The 17812-nt window shown below is 26.8% G+C and overlaps 1 protein-coding gene across 1 annotated transcript; it reads right to left on the bottom strand.

Moving 5' to 3' along the window:
- Positions 1-12389: 12389 nt before the first annotated feature.
- On the bottom strand, positions 12390-13905 carry LOC113847168 (strigolactone esterase RMS3). The gene is made up of 2 exons (XM_027476085.1): positions 13324-13905; positions 12390-13219 (listed from the first exon to the last, which is right to left on the bottom strand). Exons 1-2 carry the CDS (start codon positions 13692-13694, stop codon positions 12790-12792), a joined length of 801 nt encoding a protein of 266 aa, XP_027331886.1. The 5' UTR covers positions 13695-13905; the 3' UTR covers positions 12390-12789.
- Positions 13906-17812: the final 3907 nt, after the last annotated feature.

The raw sequence follows: 17812 nt of genomic DNA, 5'->3' as shown, positions 1-17812 counted from the left end.
AATTTTAAATTAAATGAAAATTTTAATTTATGATAACAAAAGTTATACATTTTTTTTGTACGTTACTCTTTTACTTTCTCAAAATTTCTTTTTTTTACTATTTTTATCCAACCAAATAACATAACGTTTTTTTAATAAGTTTAGTCTTTTTTACTACTCTCTTAATTTTTCATGTTTTGTTGTTTAAATTTGTTGCATGTAAATAAATAATAATATAATTATACAGAAGTAAGAAAATTTTGATAAAATACTCCATTTAAAGTTAAAAGAGAGAAAGAAAAGTAAATACATATATGAGGTGATTAGTTTAATTAAAATTCATCCATAAACGTATACGTAAAAAATAAAATTAATTAAAAATTTTAAATAACAAAACTTTTGAAGCAAAATTACATTTTAAAACAACAAAATATAAAAAATAAAGTGAGTATAATAAATATTTTTATTCTTTGGAACCTAAAAGTCCCTAACTTGGTATTAAAAATAAAATTTAAGAGTAACACTGAATAATACTTAGATGATGTTAAACAATAAATAATATTTGAAAAGCTAATTACATCCATTTTAATCTTAAATATTAATCAATGTTAGGTGAACTTTTATAAACAAAATTTGGAAGCATATAAATTACAAAGTTGAACTTAAAATTATTTAAACATATAATAAGGTCAAAAGTTTTTAAAAAGATTTTTTTCATTGAAATAGAGTATTTAACTAGATTTAGTTCTATTAAAGTAACAAGAATTAGTATCAACTAAAATTGAAGGGTTGACAATTTCACTAATTATATTCTAACCACATAAAATAGTAATGAAAGTCAAGTCAAGTGACTATATATAAAGTTCTTAGAGCTTATCTTTCTCTTTTTCCTAAAAATACAAGAAAAAAAAATTAATTATGAATGATCCTAAAAAATACATCAATTACACAACAAAATTATTTGTATCTTTTTTCCTGAATCTACATCTCTATAGTCATGGCTTGAAAACTTTTACAGAAACTAATATTTTTGTCAGTATATAAGGTTTTATATGTCAACATGATAATGTCAAGAGTTTAAGGAAAGCTACTGATGAGCAATTTACTACATTTGCTAAATTCATTATCAATACTCTTATAATGTGATTTACATTATGAAACTCACAAGGGATTAGAAGAGTGTCTGATCACATCATGCACAAAAAAAATATAGTGGCTCAACTAAAAACTTCGAAGGTTATCATGTCTAATTCTTTTGTGGTACACTATATTTTGTACACATTGTCTCATTAATATGTCTCTTTTAAGATCACTTATTAACACACATAAAGATAAATGGTCTATTAAACAATTATTGACCATATATGTTCAAGAAGAGGAAATGTTACAAATGAAATAAGGAGAGAATGTGAACTTGACTACTTTTGGAAAAAATAAGAAGAATTATGTTAATCACAATAAAAAGAGTCATACTCAGTCATATATAAAAATGGAGTCAAAACGTTTATTTTATAAAAAAAAATGACACATGAAGAATGATTGCCTAAAATTTAAAAATTGACTTGATCAAAAAGGTACTTCAATTGTTTTTGTTTGTTACTAAATCTAATATAGTTAGTATTAATTATAACACATGGTCAATTGATTCTAATTCTACAATCATAACACATTGTTATTTTTTAAAAAGATCACTATGAAGCTCAACCTTCTAAATCAAATAAAAAACTATAGGCATTCATGCCTCTCTAGTTTAAGAACGTGTTAGACAATTAGTTATTCAAATTTCCCAAGTTGTTGAAGATGATAATATAAATCGAGTTGTTGACGATGAGCAACAAGTAAATATTAGCAACCTATAGAGCAATTAGTTGAATAACAAGATTCTCATCATAATAATGAGGCAACAATTCCTAGTGATTATGTAGTGTATCTACAAGAATTAGACTATAACATTGGAGCTGAAAATGATTTCAAAACGTTTTCATAAGTTATGAGTTCAAAGAAATTAAATTTACGTTACAATGTCATGAAAGATAAGATGAATTCCATGGCGTCTAAAAGAGTTTGAAGTCTCATTGAGTTGCCTAATGGTGTAAAAGCTATTGGATATAAATGAGTCTTTAAAACAAAGAAATATGCACAAGGCAACATTAAGAGATATAAGACAAGACTTGTTATTAAAGGGTTCAGTCAAATAAAAGAAATCCATTACAATGACTTTTTCTCTCATGTCTAAAAGAATTCTCTTTGAGTAATTATAATATTAGTAGCTCATTTTGACCTTACGTTGCATCAAATAGATGTGAAAATAACATTCATCATTGGTGATCTAGAAGAAGTTTACATAAAACAACTTGAAGGATTCTTCTCTAATGACAGTGAGTATTTAATCTGTAAGCTTAATAAATCCATATATAGATGAAAACAAACTTCCTAACAATGTTATTTAAAATTCATAAAGTTATTTCTTCATTTGATTTTGAAGAAAACATCATGAATTAATGTATATACCTGAATGTTATAGGAGATAAAATTTGTGTTCTTATTTTATATGTGGATATATTTTACTTGTGACTAATAATAAATGTATTCTATATGAGGTGAAACAGTTTCTCTCAAAGTTTGATATGAAGAATATGAGTGAGGCATCTTATGTCATAGGCATTAAGTTTTATAGAAAAATATCTCGAAGTATTTGGAGTTTTTCTTAAGAGATCTATATCAAAAATGTTTTAGAGATGTTTAATATGAAATATTATTCACCAAGTATAACTTTCATTGTGAAAGTTGATAGGCTTGAATTGAGTTAGTGCTCGAAAAATCACTTTAAGTGGAAACACAGAAAAAAAAAAATACTCCATATGCTTAGTTGTTGGAAGTCTTCCGTATGCTTAAGTTTACATTAAACTTGACATTGCATTTGTAGTTAAAGTTTTGAGAAGAAATCATATTAATATAGGTGTTTATTGCTGGAAAGCTACAAATAAGGTAATGAGAGATTTTCAAGGAACATATGATTAAATGTTTATGTACAGACAGACTAATAATTTGGAAGTGATAGACTATTCTGATTCGAACTTCGTTAGGTACATTGATACCAGGAAACCTATATAAAATTACATTTTTATGCTAACTTGTGGAACTATATCTTAGAATAGTACGAAGTAAACTTTGATTGCCACTTTCATTATAGAGCTTGAGTTCATTTCTTATTTTGAGGTTACCTTATATAGTGTATCATTGAAGAGTTTTATATCTAAACTTAAATTTTTGAATTCTATTTTTATATTGTTAAAGTTATACTGTGATAATTCTGTTATGGCTAATAATAAAAAGAGTATAAGTTAAAGTAGAATTTTAGTGTTTTTTTTTGTGAGATTATATTTTGTTTGTGAAAAGACATCTTATGTTCAAAAAATAAAATCATAATAAACACATAAAGTTGACAACAAAAAGTAATAATGGGTCAAATTTGTTGATTTAGTTGAATGAAAGTTAATATGTTAAAAAAAAATATTCTATATTACAAAATTAATAGATATAGAAAAGTAACTTGTAAATGCAATAAAAATTCATAAATGTGTGTAAATTTAACTTTTGATTCATCTTAATTTAATAGAATTTATTTTTAAATTAAAATAACTATTGTTTCTAAATTTCTATCTAAAAAAGAAATTTGTGATAGAACTTAATATGAAATTTTAAATTCAATATAATAATAACTACTAAATTAAAATAAAAATAGAATGATTAAAAAGTACTTAATTTTAATTTTATTAATTTATTATTTTAAACCAATAAATACACAAAATTAACTACACTATAACATTAATGTAACATATAAAAAATATTACCTATACAATAAATTAAAATATATACACATATATTATATATAAATTAATAAATAAACTAATAATTTAATTTTTAATTCAGACTTTAATTTGTTGAATTGTGTAAATATTTACTAATTATTGAATTTCAATCTTATAATAGTTTTTTAGATTTGTACAAATTTTGCTAACAAATAATATAGGCAAAATTACTCTTTTCATTCCTTAATTTTAAAATAAAATTCATTTTTGTCATCTAACTTTTTTTTAGTTTATTTTTATCCTTAAACTTTTTTTTTTCTACATTGATCTTTTCTGTTAACTTTGTTACATGACCTAACAGAAATATTTTAGGTGGCGCTAAGTTAACATTTACGTCGTTTATTAAATCTAACTTGAATTTTTTAATTTAAAAAATAATTAAAAAATAGTGAAGTATTGTTGAGTGTAACTTTCCCTTCCTCCTCTAGCAACTTGCCATCCCTTTTTGACAATTCCATTCCCCTTCCACAGCCTTTCTTTTTCTTTCCTGCAACTTCCTCTCTCCTTCTCCCTACAGCTCCCTTCTTCCCCCTTCCTCCTCCTATAACTCTATCATCTCTTTTTCCCTAACCTATAAGCTTTATCTTCCTTTCTCGCAGCCTCTCTTTCTCCTTTCTGCAACTTTCTCTCTCCTTTTTTCACAATCCCCATCTCCATCTCTAACCTACCAAAACCTTGAAGTATATCTATGTCAATTAGAAACGTAGGTATCCTTGAAAAATTCCAGAACAGCAAAATTTATAGTCTTTAGTGAGCGAGAGTATAAAAAGTATTCCTACAAGTTGAAATTTAAATTTAGAAGTCCAGAAATTTAGGTGACTACAAGAATGTCATATTTATTTCTTTTAATCATTACCACGCAGAATAGATAACTAAGTTAATCCTTTACCAAGTACTTTCTAAAGTTTTTCTGCAACAAAAATAAATTTTAATTAAGAGAAAGAGGAGGAGGGTTTGGGAGGGTTGAAAGAGAACAAGAGGGAGAGAAGGGAGGCTAGAGGAGGGAACACAAGGTTATGGAAAGGGAGGGGGCTTCCAGAAAGGGAAAAGAGGGGCAGATAGGGAGATAAAGCTAATGGATTAGGAGGAAAAAGGGTGATAGAATTGTAAAAGGAGAAAAGGGAAGGGAGGGAGAGGGGAAGCTGCGAGGAAAAGAAAGAGGATTTTTTTAAAAGGAGAGATAAACTTGGTGAGTTAGGAGAAAAGATGGAAGACCTGCAAAAGAAGGAAGGAGAGGGAAAGAGGCAGAAAAGGAGGAGACAAGACTAGAGGGTTGGGGGGAAAGGAATGGGAAGTTACTGGAGAAGGGAGGGGAGGAGAAGGGAAAGTTATACATAGCGCCACTTCATCATTTTTTAAATTAAAAAATTTAAATTGGATTAAATAAATTATGTTAATGTCATCTTAGTACAACCTAAGATATCTTTGTTAAGCCATGTAATAGAGTTAACGGAAAGGATCAACGTAGAAAAACAAAATAAAGTTTGAAGATGAAAATGAACCAAAAAAACGTTAGAAAACGAAAGCAAATTTTATCCTAAAGTCATGGTTTGAAAAGAATAATTTTGCCAATAATTTATCTATATCTATATATCTATGTAAAATTTATTAAAAATAATTATTTAATGTTCTACATATTTATATTTAAAAATAACCATACCATTTATAAATCTCAACTATAATGAATCCATAATTATTAAAAATCATTAAAAAAATACTAAAATTGATTAAATTTATTAAAATAATTATTAAAAATTAGCAGTTGTTCATTTACTTTTATTTAAATTAATTATTAATATTTTAATAACTTATTTTATAAAATATTATTTTACCATTTAATTATTGTATGATTAAAAATATTTGTTATTAATTTTTAATTAAAATTATAAATTATTAACATATCATATTAAATTTAATTAAAAATATTAAAAAATACAAAAGCTAAATTTAATTTAATTTTATAATTTTTTCAATGTAACTATATTTGATATATTTTTATAATAAATTTTTGATATATTAAATAAATATTTTTTATTTTTAAAACATTTTATATTTAAAATATAATTTAAAATTTATTTAAATAAAATAATTTAATAAATGTTATAAACAAACAATATAATGAATATTAATTACTTTTATAAGCTAACTTACTCCTAACGTAGATCCTAGCCTTATGATTTTTTTGTATTAGAGCTTAAGATTAAATTAAATCACTAATTAAAGGACTTTAGAAAAATAATACTATACAATGAGTCAAGTGACATAGAGTAGTGAATTTTAATTCATTTTAACAACTCTAATTATAAATGACTAAATTATATAATTCATAAAGTTACTTCTTTTAAGATAATTCCTTTTTTTATCAATATTTTTATCTACTATAAATATTTTTTTTTCTCTAATTCAGTTTTTACTTCAACCATTGTTTTCTTTCTCCATCAATTCACTAAATTTTCTTTAACTATGTTATTTTTTTTATTTTTTTAAGATTTGTTAAAACTATTATTAACTCATACATTTTATTCTTGTTTATTTATTTTGAATGAACATATTGCGTTGAAATATTATTGTTTCTCTTTAAGAATGACAATTCTATTCTTTATAAATGAATTTTTATTATTTTTTTAAAGAAAACATCTTATATAATTATAATAGAAAAGATAATATCATATTTCTTATATATATATATATATATATATATATATATTGACGCCAACACCATTATTAAATTTGGACACTTAATAATAATTCACAGTATTACTTTATTTTAACAAGTGATATATTTTAAAAATATAATAAAAAATTGGATACTATTTTTGTAAATGTTTAAATTTTATAAAATTTGAAATATATAATAATAAAAATAACATAAAGTAATTCAACGATTAAATTTATCAATCTCACATTTTATAAAAAAAGTTATTAAAGAGTGTAAGTATTGAAATTTCACATTTATTATTATTAGATTATGACTTCTTGATTATTAAACTGTTAGTGACAAAGCGTCGTAGCATACTAAAAATAATGGATAAAAGTAAAATATATATTGTGAAACGCGGTTCAGGACAGTATTCCTATTTCTCTACAATCCGAACTTAATTGGAAAAACTGAACAAAATAATCTTAAATTTATTTCAATTTCAATTAGGTTAAGAATCAAACAAATAAATATAACTCCAATGACACAAAATAAAAGGCTCATTATAAATAACATTATATTGTAGTTGCTAATACACGCTATCTTTATGTTCAGAGAGTCTCATCATAATTAAAAACATGCCAAAATTATGGGGCAACGAAAATATCAGCCACCGAATTTGACCGCTTCAATATCAATCGTAAACTATAATCTTAATTCGGATATATCATTTGCAGGTGTGGAAAATTCACCCAAACAAGTAAAAACTGTGGATTCTATTTTACTCAACAAAGCATACAAGAACAATAGTAAAAATTTCAAGCTTTATAAAGAATATTCTAACTCTATTTCTAACATCTTAATAATATAGAATTCATTCATTCCACCTCGTGTGCAACATGGAACTTAAGAGAACAGCAAAAATGTTGGCGGTGTGTGAACGAAAGCCACTAGAAACATGCATGAGTGCTTTCAAAGATCTTAATTTGAATTCTATTTTCTTCAGAACATGATTTGACAGAAAAAGTGAAAAAGACAAGGAATTATACTTAAAGAAGAGGAAACTTAAAATGGAAAGTTTGTCTTTTCAGTTAACTACATGATTTAACCTTTTAATGTTAATTATTGTTAACTAGTGTAAGAAGAGTGAAAGATAATTCATAGAATGGCTCCTAAATGCCTTCAATAAATAAATAAAAAGAATGGCTCCCAAAAAACATGCATGCAAGACAGGTGGATTCAAATCAGTGATTTTTATAGATATAAATATAATCTCTTTTTTCTCTTTCCATCTCTCTCATATTTATATAAAAAAATGTTGTGTAATTATGATGTATAAAATAGAAGTTCTTATAAAGGATCTGCTTCCCTTGGTGGAATTCAAAAATGTAATTCAAATGATAATGGAGTTGAAGATATCAAGGATGACATTGCTCTTCAAGCTACAAAAGAATCATGCATTCATGAGATGGTGGCAACCACATGGATCATCATTGGAATTATTCTAAAGCCCATTGATTGAATCTATGTGTTTGGACACTATTTTGGATTGAACCCCAACATGTTTGTATTGGACGGAAGGAATCCAACAGCCCAACTTGTTTTTAAAGTGACCCTTAAGGAGAATGAGCCTAGTGCATCTATTTCGAAAGAAAGCTCTACAGGTGAATAGAAATAGTGGGCTTTTTTTTTAACACAAAGGTATCCAATTAAAACATTTTTCTCTTTGACAAATGAAAGAGTGCAACTATACTATGCATGATAGAAAGATTGGATGATTCATTCAAGACTGGGAATAAAAAAGTACAATTGACTCCTTTTTTCTATAAAGAGTATAAATATTTTACAACTTTGAGTGCAATTTTTGGCAGTTTATAACACTCAAAATATTTGTAGCGGTTTAAAATGTTCAAAAATTTATTTAAAATTGGCAAAAATGTGCTCTTATTTTGGTAATTTTTTAAAAATAAGTACTAGTTAAGCAATTTTTGAAAAGAAATTATCCACTAAATAATAAATGAAAGAGGGCAACTATATTATGCATGACAGAAAAATAGCTTGATGGTGGATAGTATAACAAATGTAAAGAATGAGCATAATTGGCAAGCTAGAAACTACTTTATTTAGCTTATAGATGCACAGTTCATCCAGAGTAACAAAATTGTCATGTAGTTATTGGTATAAGAAATAAGTTGGTTTAGAAATTAACTTTATCATATTTGACTAATAACTTTTAAAGGGGAACTGCCAAAAAGAGATGAGAGAGAAAGGAAAGTTAAAAGACCGATGAGTTAGGGAGAAAAGAAGTGAAGGAGCTGCAAGAGGAGAGGGAAAGGAGAAGGGGGAGAGATGCACTCCAATAAAGTTAAAAAGTGAATTTTTTAAGGATAAATGTAAGGAAAAAAAAAGTTAAAATAAAAAAGTCATTTTTTTTATATGGTTCATTTAAATCTGACCTGTATTATACAGATGGATGTAATGAATGATAAAGTTAAAAAGTAAATTTTTTAAAAATAAAAATAAAAAAATAAAGTTAAAAGATAAAAGTGATTATTTTTTTAGTTTTTCATCTAGTTTTATTTGGATCTGACTCAAGTCACACAGTTAGATGTATTAGTTGTTACTCGGATCAATCTCTATCAGTGAAGTTTATCCTAAAAAAATAAAAATAAAAATAAGTTTTCCCATTAATATTTATACATGTGTAAGTTTAGAAACAAGTTTTTTTATATACACAAACATGAAAAGGGATATTATAAAGTATTGTACTTTGTTTTTCTTTTGTATCCTTTGAAGTCATGAGCTCCGGCAAGTGTGATTGGTAGTATTTAGGATTTTCCTCTTTAGTTTCACTGTAGCGTTGCTGGTTGGGCCTTGTCTTTTGTCATTTCATGATTTTTTTGTGTTCATCTCTACTCCATTTTGGTTGTTAAATAAATTGAGATAAAGAAAATAATCTAAAAACATGTAATAAGAAATCATATTTGATAGATTAAAACATTAAAAAATGTAAAATATCATAAAAATGAAGTTGTGGAAAGACATAACAAATTACAACTTAAAAGTTTTGTTTTTTATTTATTACTTCTTCATTTTTGAATGTTCCATTAACGACTTGATGGCATTTGTTAGCATTATCCAATATGTTCAATTACGGAAACCCAGCATTTATTCAAAGGTCATATATCTAAAATATGATTCTCAAGTAGGACAAGCATCCGATACCCACCTAAAAAGGGGGTTTATATCTTCAATAACAAACAACTGTTTCTATTCACTTTAAAATAAAACAGGAAATAACTTAAGAAACTTCGTCTCTTGTTTAAAGAGGAAAACAAAAGAGAACAAGATTCTGTCAATTGGCATTAGGGGGTGTTCTAACAAAATTATGTGTGTTCTTTTATTTTTTGGCCCTGTTGCGTTAGTCCAAAAAGAGTGATTATATGTTCTTCTAGACCATTGTTTTTTTTTTCGGGAAAAAAATTATGTTTGAGTATAAATGGCAAACAAAATCTTGTAATATTATAAAAAAGTTAGATATTTTTAAAATATTAAAGTCACAAATGGCAAACAGTGACAGAGTTTGAAGAAAAAGTTTGAGACTAAAACGAGAATAGAAAAACCTCTCCTCAAATATTTCGTTGCCAAAAATTGTTTGTAGTTTGCCTATGTTTCTTTGTGAGAAATTAAAAGAATCAAAAAGCTCGTCCATAAAAGTGTATATTCTTATGTATTCAGCGCAGAATTTGATCCCTTTTTTTTTCGAAAGCGTTAAGAGTTGTGTAAAATAAAGAAAAAAGAGAAGAAAATTAGAGTGGGGCTATTGATGAATTGACGATCATGTCGTTGACAAGCCAAAAATATTTGAAGTTAACACAATTGACAGATAAGAATATTTGTAATGATCCTTACAAAACCATGCTTTACAATAAAATGACGTGGTAATGTAGTTGTAAAAACGGATTAAGATTTGGATTATTTCTCGCTATGGCTTTGAGCCTAAAATAATATAGTAACACATCTCGTTTGTTTTAAATTTTGATTTTTAACATAAATTTTTTAGTGAGTAAAACTTTCGAACAGAAAAAAAAAAAAAAAGTAAAATGACACTTTCAAAGATCAAATTGCATAACTTTTCTTTTTATTATATACTAATAGTGCATAAATAAAGTCAAATGATTTGTTAGGGAATACGAATAAGTATATTTATGTGAAAAAATAAATAAAAATTAGTTGTTATTATTAAAAATGTTAAAACAAGATCTGCGTACTTCTTGTACTTGAAAGAGTTTGATATTTTCTTTTATATACAGAACAATAAAAAAGATGTTAATAATTTTTCATTTTTAAAATATTAAAAATTACAGCCATTCTAAAGAGAGTATAAAATATTCTTTCATGTTTATCTGTACTATAATAAACATCAATAATTTAATGTTTCTTTTTAATTAATTAAAAATTTTCATAAAATGTATCAAATTCTTCTTAACCACTGTCCTTATATTAAATCTCAATTTTTTTAAAAAGTGAGGAGTTGTCAAATGTTTTTTAATTGATAATAGAAGTTGCAATGAAGTTAGAAAAGGATTCTATACTTTTCCAAAATTAGAAATTAAAAAAAATTAGGGCTTGTGATATTAATGTTTGGAGGTTGGGTTTACTAACATTTCTGTTTTCCTTGCCAAATGTCTGCATGGCCAAGACCTAGCAAATTTAAGTTAAAAAATCCATTTATTGCTCATATTTATAGTGAGACTAAAGCCCATGCATCTAGCAAATTTTATTTTCAATTTGTTTGTTTATAGTGCGGATAAAGAAGTCACATATTTCATTTTCTGTATTAAAAAGTTAAAATAACTCCATCTTTTGAAATTGTCTTCAATTCCGGCCTTGTACACTACAGTTGTACTTTCAATCTATGCATCCAAAGTTGAAGAAAGTTGAAACATACGAAAGCAGAACATAGCCGTAAAATTCCCCATATCTAGCTTTGTTCTTTTCTACACAGCTTAACTACATTGATGCTCACACAAGTGACCAAAAAGGAGTACAGGAATCTTAAATAATGTTCATTACTTCCGAGATTGTGCCTTAACAGGTCTTTTAAATGTTTTTTTTATAAAGTATTAAGGACACACTTTTATTATTTTCTATTATTAAGTAAAATTTCATGACGATTCCATTAGCAAATAATGGATCCAATTATTTAGTGGAATTGGCATATAAAAAAAAATAATTTATTTCTTGTAATGGATCCAATATGACTACCTTTCCAATGTATCATGGTGATGGATTTTATTTCTTGTAAAAGTGGCACTTGATTAAAGAATAAGAGTTAAAATATTATCTTCTATGTATTTTATATTTTTGGTTCTCTGTTTATATTTTATGGTATTTAAAAAATAAACAACTGCAAATTAAATGGCGAAAAGCTCAAATTCAGGACTGATTTAGCAAAATCGCTACTTTGATTAAACAATGTTTTAAATTTTAAATTTTGATTCCTCCTCCTCAAATTATTTTTTTAAAATTATTTGAATACACTTCAAAATTAAAGTTTCATGTGATAATTCTTATTACATAAGATACTTATTAAAATAAGTTAAATATTTTATCCTCAAGTTAAAAGTGAGTTTCATAACTATTTTCTTGTTAGTTTTTGGTGACAACAGTATTGAAGGAAGAAGAAAAAAAGTGAAAGGTGGTGGCTTTTGGTCAAAGTAGGAAGAAGAAAAGGAAGAAGTGAAAGAAGGGTTTGAGGGCAAAAGAATGAGTGGGGCAGTGATGGTTTGGATGGGAGGGAGAACACAAAACGATGATAGTTAAACGGATAAGGCACTGTGAAATGGGAAAGTGCCGTACACGAGTCGCGTCAAATAATTGAAAATCATTTAATTTCTTTTCAGTTGTCTGGGCTCATCAAGTTATGTTGATCAGAGTAACAAAGCAGAAGCAACCAACAAAGAGAAACCAACACCTTTTCCAATATAACAACAATGATAACATCAACAACAAACAAGACCCCAACTCTGTTCTCTTTTCTTCCTTTTTCACAGATAAAAAGAGAGAACCATAAATATTTATATTTATACTAATCAAAATGGCCATGCATCACGTGACAATCACGTGCAGATTCTTATCCTTACATAAAATCCCAAAGTCTAAGAACCAACCCCCACACGTTATTCGCCAGGTGTCCACTTTTCCAGCTATTCGTCCGGGCCCTCACTCTTCAACGCTTCCTCCTAGGGCCTAACCTGCTAGAGTTAATTAGTTACTCTTACTCAGTCGCGCCACGCGCTACGGCAAAAGCGCGAGCTCTAGCTGGCGTGCAAGGTACGACGGAGCACTCAGGTGGGGAAGATGACCCTCCGTGTCGAGCCACTGGATCGTACTCTCCCCACCCAAGTGTTCCCTCAAATAAGTTGCCACGGTGGCAGGCACGGACACATCCCGAGAGGTTTGCATAATACAACACGGCACATTAACCAAACCTAAAATCCCCCTCAAGTCGCTGTTGAACACCGTGCGCGACACGAACAGCGAGATGTCGGGTCTCATGTTGAACAGTGTCCGTGAAAATTCTCGAACCGCTGTGGGAACATCGGCTCCAACCGACAACGGCGCGAAACCGTTCACCCATGCTTCGTAGTTCGCTTCCATTGCGGAAAACACCTGCTCGATTTCTCCTTGTTCGAACCCGCCGTGGTAGTCTTTGTCGTTCAAGAATCTTCAAAATTACGAAAATTAATCACTACTAGCTTAATTTGTTGGATAATAATAATAATAATAATAATAATAATAATAATAATAATTGTGATTGTTGTTGTGTACCTGGGGGAAGCGCCGATGAGGATGAGTTTGGTGAAGAGGTCGGGGCGCCGAATGGAGGCTAACATTCCGATCATGGCGGAGATGGAGTGGCCGACGTAGGCGCAGCGGGGGACACGGAGGGCGTCGAGGATGTTGAGGAGGTCGTCCACGTAGGCGTCGAGGGTGGTGTAGCGGCGGTAGTCGAAGTAGTCGGGGTTAACGCTGCCGGCGCATACGAGGTCGTAGAGAATAACGCTGTAGTGGCGCGTGAAGTAGGGAAGGACGCGCTGCCACGCGGATTGGTCTGTGCCGAAGCCGTGGGCGAGGACGAGGTATCTGTCGCCGGAACCCTCCACGCGCACGTTGAGCGCTTCTAGAATGGAAGTACCCATGTTGTGGATGGTATTGCTGGCCGGGGAATCTAATCTAATCTAATTGGAGACGATTACAGGTTGCAGAAAATAGGGTATGTGGGTGTGTGATGGAAGAATGGAATTAGGATTGAAATTGCAAAGAAGCTGTGTTTGGCTTTGGAGGCTTCGGACTTGGGAGAGTGCGTTTTGAACAGTCGTATTTTACTTTTATTTTTCGATTTTCTTCGCTATGCCTTTGTCTCTTTGGGTGGTATTTATAACTGCCACGACCCGTGTTACCATCAGTCAATCAGATCACGCTGTCTCCACCTCCCACCTCTTTTCTTTGTTTTCTTCTTCTTCTTCCTTTTTTACAGTTTAACTTTTTACCTTTTTATTTTTGTTAAAAAACTTCAATATGAAATTAGTTTCTGTGTTTGCATTTTTCTTTTCTTTTTCATTTTTTGAAATTTTATTTATTTTATTTTACTAAGAGATTGTCGATTGTCATCATTTATTAATTTTTATTTTATTGAAACAATTAGCAATAAAAATAAAAAATATATTGCAAATAAATACTTTAACCGTGTAAGTTAAGAAATTTTAAAAAATTACGAACAGAATATTTTAAATTCTATGTATCATAATTTTAACTTTAAATATAATTTTACACTTTTTAATTCCTATGTATATGTAGATAAGAATTGCATAAGTGAAAAAAATATTTGTACATGAGAATATAAAAAATAAATCTTATTAATTACCAAAATTAAAACGTGTAAGTCATGTAGACGATTTCATAAATTTTTCAATATTAACTACTTGTATGTAATTATATAATATAGGTTTATACCTCTCATTATCCGATAAAATGACTCATTTTACTGGATATATGGACAACCCTTGTTACAAATGTCATATAAAAAATGAAAAGAGGAAAAACAAAAAAAACTTGATTGATACTATGATTTTGATATTAGATTATAGTACAAAAAATTATACAGTTTTTGTCGTTTGAAATTTAACTTTTTTTAAACATTTTCAACAGAAATTACATAAAATTCACTATATATTTGTTATTATTATCTACATAATTATTTTGTTTTATAACTACACATTTTTTTTATTAAATGTGAACAATAAATACGAATAAGAATATCAATAATTAATATTAAAAAACCACATAATTATTTAAAAGTTCATATAAATTTTTAAAATTACTATAATTTATTTTCAAATGTTTAAATAAAAAGGACATTCTCATTGATACATTTTCTCCAGTACAAAATATATTTTGTGAAAATACTTGTTTCATATAAAAATAAAATTAATAAATTTAGTCGGTACAATAATACATAAATAAAAGATTAATAAAATAAACATTAAAAATTCAAAATTATTTTATATATATGCTTAAATTAAAAAAAAAATTGTATCTTACAAAATTTAAGAAATCCACTTAAGATATTTCTGTTTGCGGACACTTCACAGTCTACCTAATTTTTCTCCCAAAGTCATTGTAACTTCGTTTTCAAAGTGGGAATAATTAAACCAACGACGTTTAGTTCAATTATCACTTATTAGTGAAAAGCCTTCTCCTTTTTTGTTCGTAATGGTCTTTTTAATGAACATAGAGTTATACACTAACCCGCTAATTATTTGTGAAGAAAAAAGAAGATAATATCAGAAAGGAAAATTTTTAAATTTAAATTGAAAGACAAATAAAAATTAATTAAAATTTTGTTTTTATTTTTCTTTTTTACTTGTTTAGATAATAAAAGAAAGAAATTTCAAAAGTTTTCCTTTTTTTTTATTTAATTCAACTAATACATATATAATTAAAAAGTTTAAAACAATAAGTACTTGATTAATTAACAAACCAGACAAGACTATCATTTTCTTTTTCATTTTCATTTAAAAGCCTTTTTGATTCCGGGGATTTTACATTGTTACAAACGGATTTCACATGATTAGTGGAAAGCATCTACTAAGCACAATCATCTCATCGTACGGAAGAAGAAATTTTCGTTCTTGACCTTTTTTTAACCTTTCTCTCAATGTTCCTTTTCACTTCACTTCCTTGTTGTAACTGAGGCACGGCGATTACATTTTACAGTAAAATGAAAATAATAATAATAATAATAATCTGACCTCATTAGGTGATTTTTTTTCAAAAAACAAAAATGAAAATATTTTTAATAAATTTGAGTAAATTTGAGATATGAAAACTTTTTAAAATTTTTTGTATCATTACATTTTTATAATATATATATATATATATTTCAAACTTGAGATATTTTTAGGACTTGTTAAGTAATTTAGGGTAATTATAAAATTTATATACTAAAAAAATTTTCTTTTCAAATTTTTATGTTTTATCTTTATTGTTAACTTATTTTTAAATATTTCTTCTACTCTTTTTTATAAGAAATAAAATAAAATATTTTTTTATTCTTGTTATAAGAAACAAATGATAGATTCAAGATGCATTAATTATTAAATTTTTTTATATTCTTCTTTTATTAATATTATTAAATATTTAAATTATTAACTACATCATTTAATATCATGAATATTTTTAAAATAAAATTTATATTTATGAAAAATATAACATATTTAATTACTTTCTTTGATCTGATAATTTAATTTTTTATTTCTTATAAAAAATAAGAGGAAGTAGTTTTTAATTTTTCTAGCATCAAATATCTAAAGTTTATTACATGCACCAACTCATGATATATATTAAAAAAAATTTACACAAATAATATAAATTAAGAGTACGTTTAATTTATTTTTTAAAAATAATTTTTTATTTTTAAAAAATAGAAAACTATTTTTAGAAAAAAATTAAACATGGTTTAAGTTTTCATAGTTGCGTCACATAAAGGACCACTTTCATATATTCATTCAAATAAGTTAATTTTTTATTTTTTTTACCATATTTGATGAGACAGTACACGTAATCAAGCTTTGTTAAGCATGTATTAATTAAGTCAATAGTTATTTAATAATAAGGTAACAATAGATATAGAAAAAAACTTCCCTAAAAACTAAAGCCAAATTTCGTTTCAATGAATTAAAACACATTTAAACAAAAAATATGAATGTATTTTGGCTTTATAAGAGGCAAAATACACGTTAAAAAATAATAAATAACCAATCACATCATAATACTATTTTCGAAACCTACCGTTATTATCTCTTTCTTAATTTTTAATAAATAAAATTTAAGATATTGCAAATTAATATTCACAAGACATTATTTAAAGAATTGAAAATGATAGATTTTTATTAAAAATCATGTCAAAAATATATTTATTATATTTTTATTGATTTATGATTTTAATTTTTTAAACAATTGCCTAAATTTTAAATTTACCTAGATTAGTCAAAGAGCCCGTGCCTAATTATTCGTATGGTCGAAGGAGATTGCATTCCTGACTTTTGACTTAGCACCCTAATCCCTTGATAGGTAGGGAACGTTCTGGATGGGTCGGTGGTTCCAATTTTACGACCAAATAATTACATGTGTGGTGGCTTGTACTGTGCATTTATTTTTATAAATGTAATTTTATAAAACAAATGTTATATTTAATTATATTTAGATAGAATTAAGATTATTTTCAAAGTTGTTTTTGACTTAAAGTAAAAAATATAAATATAATAAAAGATGAAAATGGGAATTTATTCAGAATAAATTTGTCATTTATCTCTTAGTGATTTTATACTGTTTTTTTTTTTTTTAATGATAGTTAGATTCTTTAGAATTTCAAGATCAAATTAATACCCACTTGTTTACTCACGGCCCAGAAAAAAAAAATATAAAACCTAATTTGATGAAAAAATTATAACGTTAAAAAAATAAATTCATTGCTATATATATATATCGTTCGACCATCAATTTCAAGTGTTTATAAATAAAGGATTAATTTGATCTCCTTAATTGTGTTTTTGAAGATTAACCAACAGTACATATATTTGTTTTTTCTTTAATGGATATGTGAACTTTGTTTAGAAAGCATGTTTGAAATTTGTGCGTGTAGCTACTTTATTTTATTTTAAGTAACAGTTTATTTGCGATGCGTTTAAAGTATTTTGTACTGTAGATCAATAATAAATTTTCATATTATTAATGAAATATAATTTGTAATTTTTTC

This window comes from Abrus precatorius, unplaced genomic scaffold (genome assembly GCF_003935025.1).
Source record: "Abrus precatorius isolate BTA unplaced genomic scaffold, Abrus_2018 Scaffold8, whole genome shotgun sequence".
NCBI classification, from domain to species: Eukaryota; Viridiplantae; Streptophyta; class Magnoliopsida; order Fabales; family Fabaceae; genus Abrus; species Abrus precatorius.
This window is presented reverse-complemented; position numbering and strand designations above follow the sequence as displayed.